At 40.6% G+C, this 18,681-nt stretch overlaps 4 protein-coding genes across 4 annotated transcripts in view; 1 reads left to right on the forward strand and 3 right to left on the reverse strand.

The window, feature by feature from the left end:
- Positions 1–38: 38 nt before the first annotated feature.
- On the reverse strand, positions 39–11,276 carry LOC110858522 (E3 ubiquitin-protein ligase AMFR). The gene is made up of 8 exons (XM_022107338.2): positions 8,592–11,276; positions 5,616–5,873; positions 4,823–5,320; positions 2,452–2,603; positions 1,613–1,924; positions 1,489–1,535; positions 835–890; positions 39–737 (listed from the first exon to the last, which is right to left on the reverse strand). The coding sequence occupies exons 1-8, from the start codon at positions 8,868–8,870 to the stop codon at positions 687–689; spliced, it is 1,653 nt and encodes a 550-aa protein (XP_021963030.1). The 5' UTR covers positions 8,871–11,276; the 3' UTR covers positions 39–686.
- Positions 11,277–11,587: 311 nt separating this feature from the next.
- LOC118438476 lies at positions 11,588–13,938 on the reverse strand. The gene is made up of 4 exons (XM_035858840.1): positions 12,431–13,938; positions 12,253–12,358; positions 11,877–12,178; positions 11,588–11,799 (listed from the first exon to the last, which is right to left on the reverse strand). The coding sequence occupies exons 1-4, from the start codon at positions 13,647–13,649 to the stop codon at positions 11,636–11,638; spliced, it is 1,791 nt and encodes a 596-aa protein (XP_035714733.1). The 5' UTR covers positions 13,650–13,938; the 3' UTR covers positions 11,588–11,635.
- Positions 13,939–14,114: 176 nt separating this feature from the next.
- On the forward strand, positions 14,115–16,923 carry LOC110858341 (cleft lip and palate transmembrane protein 1-like protein). Its single transcript, XM_022107073.2, has 10 exons — positions 14,115–14,591; positions 14,683–14,890; positions 14,971–15,125; positions 15,239–15,382; positions 15,459–15,600; positions 15,669–15,857; positions 15,922–16,124; positions 16,238–16,373; positions 16,469–16,584; positions 16,666–16,923. The coding sequence occupies exons 1-10, from the start codon at positions 14,332–14,334 to the stop codon at positions 16,748–16,750; spliced, it is 1,638 nt and encodes a 545-aa protein (XP_021962765.1). The 5' UTR covers positions 14,115–14,331; the 3' UTR covers positions 16,751–16,923.
- LOC110858342 (calcium/calmodulin-dependent 3',5'-cyclic nucleotide phosphodiesterase 1A) overlaps positions 16,924–18,681 on the reverse strand; it is a 48,227-nt gene continuing 46,469 nt past the window's right edge. The window contains exon 19 of the mRNA XM_035858839.1: positions 16,924–18,565. Within this exon, the coding sequence (XP_035714732.1) occupies positions 18,504–18,565 (62 nt within the window). The 3' untranslated portion in view covers positions 16,924–18,503. The remainder of the gene's footprint in view (positions 18,566–18,681) is intronic.

Raw genomic sequence — 18,681 nt, forward strand, 5'->3', positions numbered from 1 at the left:
AACATTTTTAATCACAAATGAGCAACGTTTCTAAAATATAGTTTACAAAATGATAAAACTATTCAACATTTATTGAGCCTTGCGCTGAATTCTAATACTCGTAATACATACATACGATAAATATACATAAGTATATACACATTATGTGCGGTAAATGCAATCACGACTTGATTTTCGATTCGGCATGCGATAAAAATCTCGGTTCGTTTTTTAAAAAGTTTTTTTTACAAATATTTGACAGTCTTGATTGGCGGATTAAACATATTCCCCTCAAAATATCACACGTCGTACTAACCCCTATTTTTTTGTGAGTGTTACCTATTTACACACACGTCACGTCGAATACATTTTAAGTAACCATCCGAGAACTACACGTTGTACGAGTAAGAACGTATTGCTAGCAATAATTAACTGTCAATATTGAACCATTTGGTTAAAACTACTTTTATTTTAAACGGATACCCCTCTTCTGTCCGGTAGTACTCACTGCTCATCCCGATGGGTTAGTTTCGTTGAGCGCTATTAAAATATTATTCCATGAAATTGCACATCAGTCCATTCTGTTAAAGTACTCGACGCAGTTGTGCGCAGACAGCAGTGATTGTAAATGTTGCAAGAAAAAGATGATTTTTTGTTGGTCAGTCCAATTTTATTTGTCCTTCGAGTCTGATGCTCCTCTTCCGTCCCTACTCTGAAGTGATTGTGGTCTGTGGTGCGTCCTCCGATGGCGGCGGCGACTGTGAATTTGAGAGAACATTGAATATTTCAGTTTACATAGGATTTGCCAATCTTCAACGCATGGTGTCATCGGGTACGTTGTTCCGAAGTGTTTACCTCATGGGGTTCCTCATAATGCGGCAACAATGGGACGACGGGTGTGGCCGGTGAATCTGCAGAACGAGAAACATACTTTCATCTAAAACAAACACTTACATACATACTCGCTGGATTTTGGGAAGAACTTTTCTGCCTCATTTTGTTTACGGCAAGTTTTTAATTAAGGATACAAGTGAGCGAGTGAAGGAATGTTTTGGCGAAGGTCACAAGTCAGAGCAACGTGCAGTATCTGCAACGTGTGAGCTTGGTTTGGGGCTGGCCAAGGGTGTTTGAAGGAAAACCAGATTTCCTTTGTTGGGATTGGCCAACTTAATCTCATCTCGCCATTCTCACAACTTTACAAACTATTTACATGCATCAGCAGAGATAGTCGTTCGTCCGTCGGACCAGACCAGTTGAGCGTGAAACCAGAAATGTAACGCCAACAAATTGTTATGCACTTTAATTCACCAGATATTATTTAATAATTATTTTGTATGCATTATGCATCGATGAGTCAGAGGCAGGAAATAAAGTGGGTTTCACTTCGCTCGTCTGTGCAAAATACATTTGTGCACATTCTGCTTTAATACCAGATCAGAAATGGAGAGCGATGATAAATATCGAAACTGTATGATACGTTCTGAGTTAAATTCAGACTGGGATTCGTACCTTGGTTGTCGTAATAGTCGTCGTACTGAGGGTCCCATCCTCCAAACCTGGAATTAATTAATACAAATTTATAGGTTTGAAAAGTAAATAATGTTTCATCTTTAGTGGGCAAGTTTTGTATTACAAGTCGAGAAGGGCTTGTCCGGTTTGTAAGAAGCCCCACAATCCGATGGGTCTGGGCGCATAGAGGCGCCGCGTCGTCCTCTCCGCCGGTCGGAACTGCTCCTTCTCGTTGACGAGGGAGTGGCGGCAGGCGGGACAGTTCATGCTCACGATGAGCCACTGTCGCAGGCAAGGGGTGTGGAAAATGTGGTGACAGGGCAACGACTTTGCCTTCTGACTAGATAGCGTGTCCCAACAAATGGCACATTTTTCCTCCTCTGACGATGGCGACGACGACGAGCCGCTCGCATCTCCAAACACAGCGTCTGGGTAGCTGCAAATTAGGTTTCTCATTATTTCCGCATTTCCGCTTCTTTTTTGTGCACTTAATCATCTGTGAAAGTACTCGTCAAGAAGTAGACGAGCAAAAAACAGTGCATGCACATTCAGGATGGAGGAAATCAGGCGATGCAAAAACGTGTGATAGTTTTTGTCAAGAGAGATAAGCAGTATGCAAATTAGTTGGTATAAGGTTTAAGCGAGTGGTTAAGTGACTGCAAGGCAATATTCGTTAGACGTGCGAAAGTGACGAATTTATGGTTTCTTGCAATAATGCTCAAGTCAGGTGTCAAGCAAAATGACGACGCGGAGATTAATCACACACAATGCTAACAGCTACATAAATATATGTGAATGTGCATATTTATGTATGTATGTACATATGCATACGTACAGGACAAACTCGCGGAAATGCACAACAGCTATTCACATAACAAACATCGTGAAAATGGCACGTATGCGAATTATTAGCGTAAAAATTAGCGACTTGTCGTGACGGCAGGGAATGTTCCTTCTTCTCACCTGTCGATATGTTCCGTGAGCCACAAGTAGCACTGGCGCTTCTTGAGGACACGATGAATCTTTCGAACTCGATTTCTCATCTGCAGTGAAACGACCAGGGAAGTCATCGACAGGAACAAATTGCAACAGACCAACATGTGCACGTGATGAACCTGGAATTAAAAAGTTCAATCGTAATTAGTCTCAAATTAAGCAACATGTTGCAAAGTGACACGTACATAGGCAAGTAAGAACATACGTTCAAGAATGTGCATTTGCATTTTTTACGCCACTTTTTTTGCATAAAATGGTTTAAGGTTTAAATGCTGAGAGACCCTAAATTACATTGGTTTACAAAGTAATTGGTTGTGCAAGTCATGGTAGCGTCCGGTGTCATATTCAAAATTTGTAGAGTCAGACGTGTCTCTGAACAAAATTGTGGCAAGGCTTATAAATTTGGAGGTTCGTATATGCATAAAATTCCTCTGCGGGGGCGTCTCCTTGGGGCGAGATGCTGAAATTGTGATAATTCATGTGATGCATGCACTCTCAGGAGTGACACTCAAGGTATGAATCCCAACCAAAATTTGGTAATGCCCCATTATTCCTGTGTGAAACAACCCTTGTTTGTTGTCTTTGGATTACATATGTACATGACACACATGTATGTTCACTGCATCTAATAAGTCAGCATTCATCCCAGGTTGCAGTTTCAACTCGAGTAATGATTGTTGTAGATATTGCAAAACAGTCCCATTCCGTGACTTTGCTTTGTTCTATCTCAATTTGTGCAAATTATGTAGTTGGGCGAGTGGTGAGAATGCATTATCATTGCATCGTCGTCGCAATCGCTGTGACAAAGGGAGCACACACCTTGAGCCTTATCCCAGCTTCATCTCCTGAGATGAGACAAAGTGAAAAGAAATTCATTTTACTCCCAAATTCACCTCTTCGTCGTCGATTCACAATGAAGCTTATGTGCATACACACAAATTTGAATGTGTTAAATGACATGGAGCATGTGAGTCATGGCAAAGCTGCTACGATTCCCTCTCTCTCTCAACAATTGCAGTTTTTTATGATCACCATTTATTTATTTATAAAATTATTCTCAAGTGCAGTGGACTTTGACGAAACGAGAGATTTTCATCTACACAATTAATCCAATGGGTACCTCTTTTGTGGTTTAAGGAAGTCAAGGAAGGAGTGCCTTCGCTGGTAGATATGAGGGAATTAATTGTTCAGCCGCACATGCAGTGAGACGTATCCATCATGTGCACCAACCGTCAGAGTTTTCAAATTCAACTAAACTCGCTTTGGTCATGACATTTTGTGTATCGAAGCATTTTACAACACCATTAATTACAAGCGGAAGGGAAGGTTGGTCGTTATCATCGTTCGCGCTTGCTTGTTGCGTTCGTTCAATCAAGGAGTATTTTTATTCAGCCGGTAAATGATTATGATTGACGTATTATTATCGTCTTTGTGTTGAGTATGCTAAATTGTGTCAGATAAGTGATCCTGATAACACTCATTATTTGCTTCCGACCATCTCTACCATTTGTACAAATCGGGAAGGATGATCTGTGACCTAGCCTTCGTTGTAATAATAATGTCTCCTTTATCTACTCCAATGAATGACCATACAAATATTTGGATCCACGCTTTAACCACTGCGCACAACTTTGTCGTCTTTATCCTGAAGCCAAGTTTAGTGGATATTTAGTAAAAATACTTCACCAGCGTTGCAAGTAAACAAATCTATTTTTTGTTCTTACTACGGAATACGACATGTCAGAGTATTCTACCTGCTACTATTTGCCCACTTTATTCAGAAGCCGTAAAAAACTTGTTTCATGCACACAGAAGTATTTAAGTAGTAAACAAGTGCCGCAGTCTACGATACGATAGTACAAATATGACAAAAAGAGATCTCCTCCACTAGCAGATTCTTATTTGTACACACGCTGAACGCCGTGGTGGGTTTAAATTGCCTTGGCATTGACATTGAGCCTCTAGATGAAAGGCGGAGGAGATGGTTGGCAACGAACTTTGGCAATAGAAGTGTCGACTCATGATATCAAAGAGCCAACAGTTCAATTCTGCACACGGAGGGGGACACAAAGAAATAAATAATAAAAACAGCCACGCGTCGCCCAACTGATGATAATGTAAATGATAAATATGATCAAAGTTGATCCAAACATTTGCTCTCTCCAAAACTATTTGTGCAGTTAGCGTCGTGATGACAAAGACCTTGCACAATTAACACAGCCGATTATGTCATGGCGTTCGTATTATGCAAACTTTGCATAATAAGTATTTATAATAATACATAATAGATGACAAGGCGGAATAATTGTGGATAAATATCTACCAAATTTGCACTCACCAAATCAAAGAGCAAGGAGATCAAGTCGAATTTGAAGTTGATGGAGTGGCTGATGTTGGAGTAGGTCTCGTCACTGATTTGCTTCCCTTTGTACCATTTCGTCCGAACTTGCTCAAAGATGCAGATGATGAGGACGTGCAAAGTCTGGATGACCAGCAGCCCGAGCTCGCACAGCATAAAGATCACACTGTGGAGGCCCAGATTGAAATCTAAGGGAGCGCCTGGCGACGCCGACGCCGACGACGACTCTTGCGACGACCTAGCCGAGGCGCCGCTGCTGCTGCTTGAAGTGGTGGTTGCGAAGCCATGGCCATAGTAAACGGGTTTGATGTCCAGCGAGTCTGTCTCTTTGCTTCCTGCTCCTGAAGCGTAGCAAAAGTACCAGCCACCGACTCCAACGAAAAGGAGGATGGATGACACAAAGATGAAGCAGAGGAGGCCAAGAATCCGGTGTCGGCGACACTGCCCACGACGACTCCAGTCGTTCATTAGAATCAACTGCAAAGGCAAAACATTCAACCATTCAATGCAAAGTACATTCGAGCATAGTTTTCATTTTCATTACCACACAGAGAGACATGCATCAGCTTGAAATAGGCAGCAGCATATGCAACACGCCTTCAAGCACTTTTGACATTAACCTTGAATTCCAAATCATCAAATCTCCAGACCATATTTGCCATGAGTTTGTCGACACTGGAGTGTAAGATGTATGAATTTTGACAGGAAAACAAGAGGGTTGGACTAGAGCTAAGAATGGACATGCTAGAGAAGGGGGAAGTTGAGGATTTACATAATTGTGACGTTCCTGACAGAGTTGGCGTGCGAGTTGGAGACATCCGATGAGAAAGACGAAGAAACACCAGCCAACCGCGTCTTCCACGTCTTGCACGTTGACGACGCCAAACACGAAGACGACTTTGTAGAACACCAAGTTCCAAAACTGTTCCTTCATGTTGTCCTGCTCGGATGCTCGCAAGACGCCAAAGACCCTCCTCTGCACCGAGTGGCCCAGCAGAATCAGCAAACAGTAGCTCATGTTCAGCAGCGGCTGAAAATAAAACAAGACGTGATCAGTATTAAGAGACACATTTCAATTTAATTGCATTCTACTTAGAGACGAGTGGAAGACGGTAAAATTCTTATTTCTTATTAACAATAATAATGGAGATTCAATCGAATGTTGGTGGAGTGGACGTGAAGAAGCACCAGCTCGATTGTCGTACTTTTCCATGCGTACCCTTTGTGCAAAGGTACATTTGTACGTGTGCATGTATGTAAACTCAGATGGTGTTCGTGTAAATTCCAGGAAACTGAGCAGCAACAATGTGGACCAACCAGTTTTACACATTTTATGGTTTTCTTCTAGCATCACGACTACGCGTCATCCTACTCTAATACCAAAACGACGAGACGAATGTTCATGCGTGCCCTTGAACTGGACATGACCGAATATCCTTGTGTTGTATCTATTAGGCACATCTAAATGCCAACCAATTTGAAACTTACCCTTACGATTGTCAATACCGAAATAACATAAAATACACTATTTTTCCTCTCTCCTCTCATTTTCCCCTGCAATAAATGCCGACACATTCATTGTTGTTAGCAGCAAGCTGTTTATTCCCCCATCAACTGGGAGATGGGAATGGTTGGTAGTAAAATTAGCCATAAAATTACGGCAGATTATTTAACTAGGTATTTAATTTTATCTCGTGGTGGCTGATACTAGCTCCAATGCATCAAATTATAGTACTACTTATAATATTTATTTCAACTTTAAGCACATATTCCACGCAACTCACTCAATGCAAATCTGTAAGCAAGTTAGAAATGAAGAAAGTGATTTATACGAATGTTAATAGTAATTGGTGTGACAGAGACAAAAAAGGTCGTCTCATAATGAACAGGGTGCACGCTGAACTTGATTTTTCGCATTACTGCATTCCCATAAAACGCGGAGATCACAGGTAAAGCAGTTAGCCATAGGATCGTGCCCTTCAGTCAGTGTTTGCCACAGAGAAGAATAACGCTACGTGTTCCGCCCAACGAACGAGTGTCCATCCGCTCTCTTGTCCACGCTCAAGTCAAAACGACAGCCACGCAGTCCTGTGCGGAAAGATGCTCTGTACGAACAAATTGGCGACTCTGTCCCTAATGAATCTTCCCAAGGCCTAGACGAGCAGCCACCACAGCCGCCATGAGACGAGACCACCATTCCATCACTTTTACCATGCACGATCTCTTGACTCGATTCCATAAACTCTTGTAACGCGTCCAATGTCATCACAGCGCATGGAATAATATCTCTCCATCGGCTTTCCTCCTTCCAATTAAGTGCCCCTTAACCCAATCTTACTGCCAAAATATCTATTACATGCAATCCCATTACAGGAATTTCATCACGTGGTCTTTAACAACTGTTTGAACCCACGTAAATATGTGTACAGTGGATGAAATGGAAAGTGTCAGACTGAAAATGAACTGAAATTTGTTTAATTCAAGTGTTGTTGTTAATTTGGTTTAGATTTTTTTGTGGTTATGTTTAGCCGAGTGTTTATTTATGTACAACTGATCCTCCGTAATCAGAGAGTGGTCACTTAACATGGCGAATTAGCACTTGACATGCTATTCTTGTCCACACTGACATGAAATCAGTCCTTTGAAGTGTACATAGTTTCCAATTGCAAATTCAATTAGCGACTCCGCCTGTCCGCCAGTATGAAGTCGAGCATTGTGAATAAAATATGTGTCAAAGCTAATTGACTGCACGTCTGACATAAGTCCACAGAACGCGAGACCAAGGACCCCCATCTTCTCCTAAATATCTGCATGTAAACTAACGACTGATTTATGCACTATTTCAGAAAGAAGCATCGTGGCATAAAAAAAGTCTGCCCCGTATGCATACTTCTTAACGCCACTTCAATAATGGGATGCAATTTTAACTAGTGTAAAGTTAACTTGAACACTTTTAATAATTGTTAAGTGACCAGTTAAACGAGACGTGACTGACAATGCTGACTTGTGGCATAACGGGATATTAGTGTGGGAATTAGTACACGATACATGTATTTATTTACAACAGCAGCGGATTTCCTGAAATACTTTATCATATGAATTTCGCATAAATATCTGCACGCGTTTTTTCATGTTGCACACACCACATTAGTGTACTTAGGTAAATGTGGGATGCAAATCGTGGTGATGAAACAGGTGCAAAAGCCACACGGCATTCATTCTCCTTACGTGCTGATACATATGTGCAACCCCTCCGGGAAATTGTTTGCGTGGAACGTGGACATGGAAAATCACCACTTGCAGAAAATAGCATAGTAAATGGCCATCCATCGCCACGACGAGTATATTTAGCCACCTATCCCCGAGCTTTATTGCTAAATACCTCCTTACAACGTATGCCGACTTACTAGTTGCTATCAACCAATTCCCCGTCCTGTTATTTGTTTCTCATCGTACACTAGTAATGAATATACGCAAAGAAAACCTGTTGACTTTGGTTGACCAGCCTCTCAAAAATAGCTGAATAACAGATGAATGGATGCTCATTGAGAAGAACCGGATTATACATCTTGTTGTACACTTCTTTCGTCTTACAGTTTCAAGGTTTCTCACCCGACCCTCAACTTTGAGGAGATGTTGTTTGACTAATCCTTCAACCTCTCGAATCCCTAAAGATCGAATCCCTCCTTACTTTTACAACCCGGAAAATAGTATGGAATATTTTGAAGGAGGAAGGAGGTGAACGTACCCAAACACAATGAGGTTGTTGGCTCGCCATGTGAACAACGTTCCAACTCATATGAAAATAGGCGTCGAGGGCAGAGTTGCCGGGAGCTTGAGGGAGGGAGGCGTTGCTCATTGTTGGGTGAATCAGGTTGTTGGCGTCGTCGGGAATGAGGTGGTCCAACAACTTGGTTCCCTTCGGAGGATGGTGTGCCGGGGTCAGGTGGGGGTTCGTGTAGTACTCCTTGAAGGTCTCGTAATTCGCACTGAAAATCCCCTCCTCAGGCTGGTACAGGTGCTCCATTTCGCCTCAAAAGTTTCACTCTCGAACTGTGTCACCACTGATATTTTTTGGACGATATTCACTAATGGATAGTTGGAAGATTGGCGACGGTGCAAGTGTGGAGCAGATAAGTGATGTGAGCAGTAGTATAAAAAATCACAAACGAGGGAGCAATGAAAAGGGTTAAACCACAAGGCCACCACGTGGATGTACAAAAATAGAACAGGGATAATAATATGTATGCGGGCGTTATTAAGGGTCCAGTCACACTTACATATATTTTGACACCACACTACACTCGCTTAATATTTGGATATTTTTTTACGTTTTGCCTGCGAGAACAAAGTGCATTTCTTGTCGCGCAATGAGAACCCTGAAAGTTCACGCCAATGCAAAAACAAAACACTGTTTCATATTGCGACTTGTTGACGCTTTTTTAAATGGAGAGATAATAAAATACACCAAAAAAGTCAATTGCGCTGAATACGTGTCTCCTCCGCATGCTCGCTCAAGTCATTTTGTACTAAAGTCAGATAAGCTGCACTCCATACGCGAGATGTTGGTAAACAAAACTGCGATAAATATAAAACACATCAATCCACCCGAGTGAACTTTCTATCAAAGTTGTTGAAATAACAACGCAGTTCTAATTCCAGCAGCTTTTCCTTCAGTGAAGCAAATTATCGTTTCATCACAACAAGTGGAGCAAAACCTCTCCGTGCTTACAAATTGCAAGGATACGCAAACTTATGTAGAGCAAACATACGCCGAGTGTTATTAACAACGGTGTTCATGTCCTGTTTTGTGCGACTTTTAGGAGCAGTAGTCACAAGCGTCGAGTTGTTGAACCCAGGAGTTGTCGGAGCAAAAATAAAAATAATAACACGCACTGCAAAAACACCCTGCACAAACGGATATCAATATTTAACATGAACTTTCCTCCGACCACTGACTTGAACAAATTCGAAACCTGATCAACTTGCGGTTTCACTGGTGCGAGAGAGGAGAGGATGAAACGACGCTTCATGCAGTTCGAGTGGCGAATGACTCCAACGCAGCAGCAGCGTTGTCGGACAACGAGTTACTGCTTATTATTCTTACGTGCAATGGCATTACCTAACTTCACCATTCGCGTTGAATGTATGTACATGTGGACATACAAACGTGCACAAGATGAGGGGAGCACAACCATCGCATTGTATTCATCTTCTTCCTATGTATCCATCCAGCTCTTTATCTATCATCATCCCGTGGCAGTAGTACATCTGCACTTAGACCCATATCCAATCCAAGCAGAGTCTAGCAAACAGATTCACTTCAAGTTCTACTATGTATTTACAACAACGCCAGTGAATTGGACCTGCATGGAGGAGTTTGGGCAGGCAAAAAATTGGCAATAAGCCTTCATCTTGGTCTTTGATACACACAACTATGAGATATGATCCCACCTAAAAATGTGGTTTTGGGCAGCTACACACAAAAGAGCGGATTCTTCTGGCGTGACATGGGTGATATTATATTGGATTGAATTAAAAGGATTTTTATATACTTTTTATACACCTGTGCTCCCATGATGTTGGTATAGTTTCCATCCGTAGCACGGTATTCTTCTTGTCTGTACAAATCTTTTAAAACTGGGCATTGAATCCACTCCTCCCCTCATTCCAATTCCACTAATGTCCATTTCACCAGAAAAACATCGCGCATCGATCAGGTATGAAAACGCCCGTTCAACCGCATGAAATGTTCGATGATAACCATTTTCACTCTCCGGTTGACAACCAACCACGTATCAAAACTCTCGCTCTCTTCAAAAACAGAGGTTTTGGCTGACACTATGTATTATTTATGTACATGCGAGGAGGGCATATATATAAATATGCGTGTATATGCCTCAAAGTGCGACGAGACTTCTTGCTGGCATGCATAATGAATTATGTATTTGAGTCGATTATTTAGTTATTGATGAGCCGAGCCCACTTCCGTGCTGTACGAGAAGAAGGGAAAGTTATAGCATGGTGGTGCAGATAACAGCGGAGAGACGACACTGAGTCACCGAGTTGAACTCTCCCAACAAGCCACATTTGGATATGATCAACACAGACATTTGACATTTTGAGTAATAAGTCACTGCAATAAAAATACGTACTTATTTTTGTACTGATGCCAATACGGCTTTCCAAAAGCTTTTATGAGTTCATGTAATCCGGTGGTATATAGTACTCAATACTCACAAATAAATACAACGATTTGCTAACTGTGGACAGTACGATCTGGGCGAACAGTAACTACACCATGGATCTTTAGATTATTACTACACTGACTGAACTGGGCCAGTTTATGAACTAGTTGATTGACACTTTTGACTCGACTTGTCTTGACAATTTGTAAGTATGAAAAATGATGTTGGGATGTAACGATAACGAACCAATTCCGATATGGAGCATTTCCAGCTGAATTTGAAATTTTACGAGCAGCGCGAAGAAACTTCTCACTCCAATGCAGAAGTTTCCTGGAAAAGCTGGAGAAACCAATCTGCATGTTCTCCACAAAATGTTGCATATGCATTTATGTGAGAACTATTACTGGTAATTTGGACGACTCCTGTGAGTACATTGAAGCTACCCCATGCTCACATAAGTACATATGCTATGTGCATAAAAATAATCACCCTGATTTATTTGTACGTATGTAGGAAAATGCATGCATGCTTGTTGTATTTGTATTTTTGTATTTTTGAAGAATAGTAAAGTAAAATTTATTTATTGAGTTGCTTATGATTAGTTTTACACGGTGGTGTTCCCGCAATGCAAATTTCTGAGAACTTTAAGCTCCTCTTCAATTTTCACGTTCAACTCCTCAACGGCTTCGTCTGTGGGCAAGATGTTCTTGTCGGCGCTGGCTATGATTCGCATTCCGTGGGCATAACTCATCATGCAGAATCCTACGCCTAGGAATGAATGAAAGCACTTAAAATCAGTTCTATACTTGAAATATATGTAGCGATGTATAATTAATTTTGCGTACCAACATTGCCCGTACCCATTCCGGCAGAAAAGTTGATGTCCAAAACTTTGTTGTTGTTTCCACCCGCAATGAAATGCATGCTTTCTGCGGGTCCTGGAAAGTTGGATGTGAGAACGGTAGAGAAATGGTTGAAGGAAAACCAGTCAATCATCCACGTGAAGAGTCCTCCGAATACGGGGATCATTAGGAAACTGAATAGGTTCACTGATGATTGTTTCAGTTTCTTGTAATTTTTCTCAATCTTCATCAATCTCTTTTTCGGATCGGATACTCCAACAGGCAGCGACATGAAGGAGAAGATACTAAAAAAGAAGACAAACCTGCCTGTAATCACCTTCTCACAATTGTCGCCCTTCTTTTAAATTGTGTAACGCACAAGTGGTTCCTTAGTTTGTCTGGATGGCCTGGCATTGGCACTGCTACAGCCGTGGTCATTTTTCTCGGCACTTTCGCACCTCTCTCAATCATGGAATTCCTTATACCTGTGGTCGAAAGCATACAATTTTACCATCAATTTTACCTACAATGGAATTCACAGAGCACAATTAATTTACTCGCAGTGAGCGCCGCCATGATGACGCTTGTGAAGCTCACGTTGTTCCCGTTTTTGATTTCTTTGATGTACTTTAAAGGAATTCGTGGGGTGAAGGCGGTGTTGAATGGTCTCTCCAACGTCTCCTGGGACAAATGCCACTCGTTCTTGTCCTTACTTTCCACCATGAGCGTCATAAAGTCGTAGGGAGCACGGAGCCAAGAGAATATTCTGTTCAAAAGTACTCGCCACGTGCGACCTCGCCCCTTCGGCAACTTGGCAGGTTTTGCCACACGTTCCAACCCCACCTTGTTAAGTCGTTTAAGCAGTAGCCACAATATTGCGTAACCGTCACAAAATCCGTGATGCACTCTGAAAATCAAGACCGATTTGTTCGATTCTGTAGTGGGGGCAGGAGCAGAGTGGTCATCTTCCTCTCTGAAGTTGGGAATGAACAAGAATTCCCAAGGGCTTTTTTCGTGTCCGAACGGTTCTGATGTCAACCCTTTGATAATTTGACGTAGCTCTTTGTTAGTCGTCACTTTTTCGAGATAACTTCCTCCCTTAAGGTTTTCAAAGTAGTATTTCATGTGTTCTCGGATGTCGAATGCTTTCTCCCACTTCCAGAAGAGAAACCCAAGCCATTTGGCGTAGTATTGCTGGTACTCTGGGTTCACCAGCTCCCCTTTGGAGTTCGTCTCCAAAACTATGTCGTGTAAGAAGGTTTGTCGAAACTGAACAAAATCCAGATTGCCATCCAGGGTAATCCACACGCAGAGGTTCCACTTTGGGTTGTCACTGGCATTATCCGTGGCTATCACTGCGCTCCGAGTGTTGATCAGGTTCCCGAGGTCGCGTCGAAATACTTTGCGAGCCATCGTCACAATGAATCGAAACAAGTAAATGGGAACGCATATTGAGAAACAAATTGGAAACAGCGCAAGGAAAAGTAGAAAGAAAATTAGAATGTAGAATTGAGCCTTTAGTTTTTTGAAGATTGACTTGCGGCGTTCCATTGTTGAATTAGCGAATCTCGCAGGTGAGAGGTTGACGATCGAATGAGTGCATAAATTAAACAAAGAGCTTGAGTCTGAATATTTTTGACATGATGTTTCGTCCAGCGGTGACAGAATACATTCTTCTTGACCTGACGACATGTGAGAGAGTGCCAGCATGCAATGCCAACTTTGCACGTTACATATGTCAGAAAGACGTCGATCTTTCCATCGGAATGGCTGCATGCGATGCCACTCTTACAACAATGCATAATTTTCGTCCTCAAGAGGGGAAGCTATGAAAATAATCTACCAATTGTATATCTGACTGATTTTAAGGTTTAATCAACGTGTTGTAGCACTGTATGTTTTATGAATGATATCTGAGTTCACGACATCTTTTTTAGTTTCAGATTTAGATTTACCCATGGATGTATAGGATTTACCTTAATATTCGTCCATACTAAATATGCACATAATGCATAATATTCATCACACCACAGTTATAACATAGCTCAACTACTTACCTGTTAGTAGAGTAATGATGATCCTTAATTTTTCATACTGATTTGCATATACAAGTACTATTCGTTGGCATAAAATCAACTAATACCGAGTTGGTATGTTTCCTCGTGCCCTGCTGAAAACCCCGGCAATGAAAATGGCAACAAATCCACCTCAGCAAATCCAGTTGTCAATTTTGTCACACTTTTGCACTGGCAATACTTCAAATCAAAGATCGGGGTCAAATATTTTGCACTAAAAATAAAGCAGTAACGTTTCCCGTGCCGTTTTTTGCTTTCGTTGCTGTTCGGAACATGGAATTTGCAAAATTATAGCAAAAATGGCGTGTGATATATGAAAGATAGTCTTTTTAGTTTTTGAAGTCCGAATTAGATAATTCATATTTATTTATCAGAATATTAGAATGTTCAAGTTTTCCTGGTCTCTGTTATTTAGTGGCATATTCACCGCCTATGTATTACACTCAATTTATTCCATTGTCGGGATTTACATTCCACCAACATGTGGGGACGGAAGTCATTGTCTCAAATCGTTCCTGGCGAACAAGCCCAAACTTCAACTTATCCTAGGGACCACTCACAAGTCAGAGTTAAGGTCATGGAAAGAACTCACCCTCGTGGACAGATGGACACCCTTCGACTACACCAAAGACTTAATTATCAAGTATTTATATCGTTGTTAAATTTACTAATGGTTTACTAATGGTTTACAGATGGTTTCGAATTTGAATTATGTACAAATTACTTTGTTTCAGAAACATCACCATTCCACTGCCGAGACAAACGAGAAAAAATGGGACCCTTCATATTTATGCGTTTGCTGCGCCCATGCCACGTTCTGCGGATGAAACTGAATATTGGGATAAGAGTTTACAGAGCCCTACAACAATCATGGCATATTTCCAGTTGACCCAATATCTTGTCCCGGAAGCTGCAACTTTCAATCTTCTCAAGGACTCTGATGTAACGATAAGTTATACTTACTGGCATACGGCATTCTTTTTTAATGTAAACAATATTATTCTGTCATTACTATGCTGCAGACAAAGGACCAGAAAGCCAAAGAAACTCTACAACCAAAGAAAGGTCAAGAAAAACCGATTGTTCACATCGCCAAAAAACTAAGGCTGACAATGCTGACCGATCCGCTTGTTTTACCTTCGAGAGATTTGCCGCAGGATTTTTCTGGCTTGATTCGGTACGTCGCCAATTAAAGAAATTTACAATAAAAGACTTGCATAATTATTATGCGCACTGTGCACATACTATGATTGATTTTATATTTTATGCAATTTTATTTTCTCTCGGCAGACTAGTTTCATCGGACACCTACCTACCTCCCATGAGATTCGACAGATTTAACAGTAGGCTGAGAGATTTCTATAAAATTAATGACACGGATACATCTTACGAAATGGAATTTGAGTTTGCTCCAGCTTCTATTGGCAGTATCAGGTAATTAATCATCTTCTCAGGAAAATAAAGACTATAATAGTTGACGTTACTAGGTTCTTATGTCTTATGTCAACAGAATGGCTGCACAATTTCAAGCCGCCATGGACGCTATGAATGTTATTGGGTTCACATCGAAAGACATGGACGAGATCAAGGGGGTTTTCGCAGACACAAATGTGTATCTTTTAGCACTTACACTGTTTGTAGCGTCTATGCACGTGCGTAATTTTGATGTTTGTCAATTCCATTCATAATTAATTGTAATTATTTTTTTTCAAAATTACAGCTGTTGTTTGACTTTTTGGCTTTCAAAAATGACGTCATTTACTGGAAGCAACGAAAAACAACTGCAGGATTGTCGTTCCGAACCATAATCTGGAGATGTTTTAGTCAAACAGTTGTTTTCCTCTACCTATTGGAGGAAAAGTCGAGCATGCTCGTTATATTACCTGCTGCAATAGGATCCGTCATTGAGGTCAGTTAATACATATCATTCATCATTGTTCGTCCTGGATTGATTTATACAAAATTGACTGCAGATGTGGAAGGTGTCAAAAGCACTGAAGGTTACCATCGAGTGGAAGAAGGGGAGCTTACCTCGTTTATGTTTCGGCAAGTTTACAGAATCCGAAATGGCCACTGCAAAGCATGACGTAGAGAGCATGCAGTACCTTTCATACATCATGTATCCGCTATGCCTGGGGGGCGCAGTCTACTCCTTGTTGTACACTCCTCACAAAAGGTACAGAAACCATAGATGGCTGAACCTTTTGTCCAGCTACCTCTCCCCTGTACACATTTTACATTATTTTACCCATTTATGTTTTACGTTCAAATAATCTCTTATTGTTTTAGCTGGTACTCGTGGACAATCCAGAGCATGGTGAATGGGGTATACGCTTTTGGATTCCTGTTTATGCTACCTCAATTATTTATCAACTACCGGCTCAAGTCAGTGGCGCACTTACCCTGGCGTGCTTTCATGTACAAGGTAAGTCAACAACGGCCTTTCTTATGTGCTATAGTTTATTCATCATCTCATTGCCACAAAGGTCTAAAATTTGTTGTCTCTCTTGAAAATGACAGGCTTTTAATACTTTCATTGACGATATATTTGCGTTCATCATAACAATGCCGACCGCACATCGGGTCGCTTGCTTCAGGGATGATATAGTCTTTATAATCTACCTGTATCAGAGATGGTATGGTTTTTTGTGCTCCTTAATTTAATAAACCAAGAGTATTCTGATGAAAGTATGTCTATTCATTTATAAAATATGCAGGCTGTATCCAGTAGACAACACTCGAATTGATGCTGGAGGAAGTGTCGAATATGAGGCTGAGGAGTCGGATAAGAAGACGAAGTAGTCCTGTTTTAAACCTGCGGACACAACAAACTTAAATTTTACCCCGTGGCAATTGTGTCTTGTGCTCTATTGTTGATGTTATCTCGACACTTTTCTTATCATGAATTATCACGCTGCAGAGTAAATGCAACCTTTGTCAAAAGTAATCATAAATAAATACGTACATTTAAAATATGGCTGTGTAACGTCGGTTTTTTATTCGAAAGATAACTTTCCAACGGTGTTTATAATTTAATAATATTTATTTACATCTTATGCGTTCGGAACAGGTATCACTCAGGTTCATCCATATTGCACTAGTTGTACATACATATAACTAACAAAATTATCCACATTTAACAATACTCCGTTAATTCTGTAGTTATATTTATTACTTAGCTGCTTGTAAGTAGTGGGTAGTGATTTATTTATTTGTTTGTTTGTTCTTAGCAATTATGACTGGATAAATAATCCACCCGTCGATTATATATGCTTCTATGGTACGAAGAGGTCAGCTAAATGGGCAAACTACGTGGGTTTTGCTTGCCATTCAATGAAAATACATCCTAAGTCCGCATTTATGCTAATAATTGTCATCTTTGGAATTGCGACAAGAATTAAGATTCACACTTGTGTATGTCGTAAGAGCTCTCTCATAAATATGTGGAAAAGGTAGAGTTGTACTGTATCTGCACATAGATTATATCAGATTGAGACCTACGTAGGAAATATTGTGATTGGTGCCCTGTTAATTTTTGAAGGACTTGTTTTTGTATAGAGTCAGTTTGCTCCAAAAAGGGATAAAGCTAGGAGAATAAGTCGATATTGATACGTTTAGGTTTCCTTTGTTTGTGGATAAGCTTCTTGGCATCAGTACCGCAGTTCGCTACCCAACGACCAACGAACTGCGATTGAAAAAAGGGTTAAAATTTGGTAGTGGACCAATACTACATAGTGGTGAAAAAAGGTTAATTTCTCGAGTCAACCTACATATATGCAGACAGGCATATGGATAACTTTGGTCTATTTTCAATAGTAATAAAACTGGGAAATGTATTGAAATTGAGATTACACGATATAAATTGGATTCAAATTCGAGTACACATAATCAGAATTAAGAAATGGGTATCCATATTTAGGACAAGAAGGTTTGGAAATGTGTTTCTTGGTTTCGTTTCATAAGGGGATTGCAATGCAGGCATTCTGCGAGTCGTGTAATATTTCTAGTTCTTTGCAATCCTATCACAAATTGGTAACTTTTTCATCCATCTGACGAACATGTTGAATCACACGCATATCGACGTATTAAGGTATTTGACACTCTTACCAATCAACATACGCCATCCAGTCAGACTCAACGACATCCTCTTCTACACGTGCGTACTTTAACTAACTACAGATAATATATTTGCATACGTATGTATGTAGTGAATACTTTCTAATTATTATATACTCCATTGCATTTGAATAAACCTTTTCATTTATATTTTCTTCCCTGCATGATAATACGCAGTTAAACATTGCTTTCTCTAATATCGATTCGCTATAGTACACACACTAAAATACATATGTAGATCTGCTTAAAAGGTATTCGTCAACATTTGCATTCATTGCTTGGTTTCTGTGTGCAGCTTTGTGTGACACTCAAGTCCCGTCCGGGTGCCCTTAACATTACGCTTCTTGTCCTACAGCTTATTGTGTGAATTAGTTGATTGTAACGACACGTTGTTGCAGGAAGGTCACAAATAGGTTTCAACGCGTGGAGTGCTCCAGTTTCAGCATTCCTCCGTCGCCGGTGGTTCTTCCGTCGATGGGGAGCTTTTGGATTTGGCATTTTCTGCAAATTCGACAAAAAATGTGTTCACTGTTCATCAACATCATGGTTAAACAATGAGTTTGTTTAATACTCGCGTTGGGAAAATGGGGGTCTTTTCAGGATTTAGGAAAAGTATC

This window comes from Folsomia candida, unplaced genomic scaffold (assembly GCF_002217175.1).
Source record: "Folsomia candida strain VU population unplaced genomic scaffold, ASM221717v1 Fcan01_Sc021, whole genome shotgun sequence".
NCBI classification, from domain to species: Eukaryota; Metazoa; Arthropoda; class Collembola; order Entomobryomorpha; family Isotomidae; genus Folsomia; species Folsomia candida.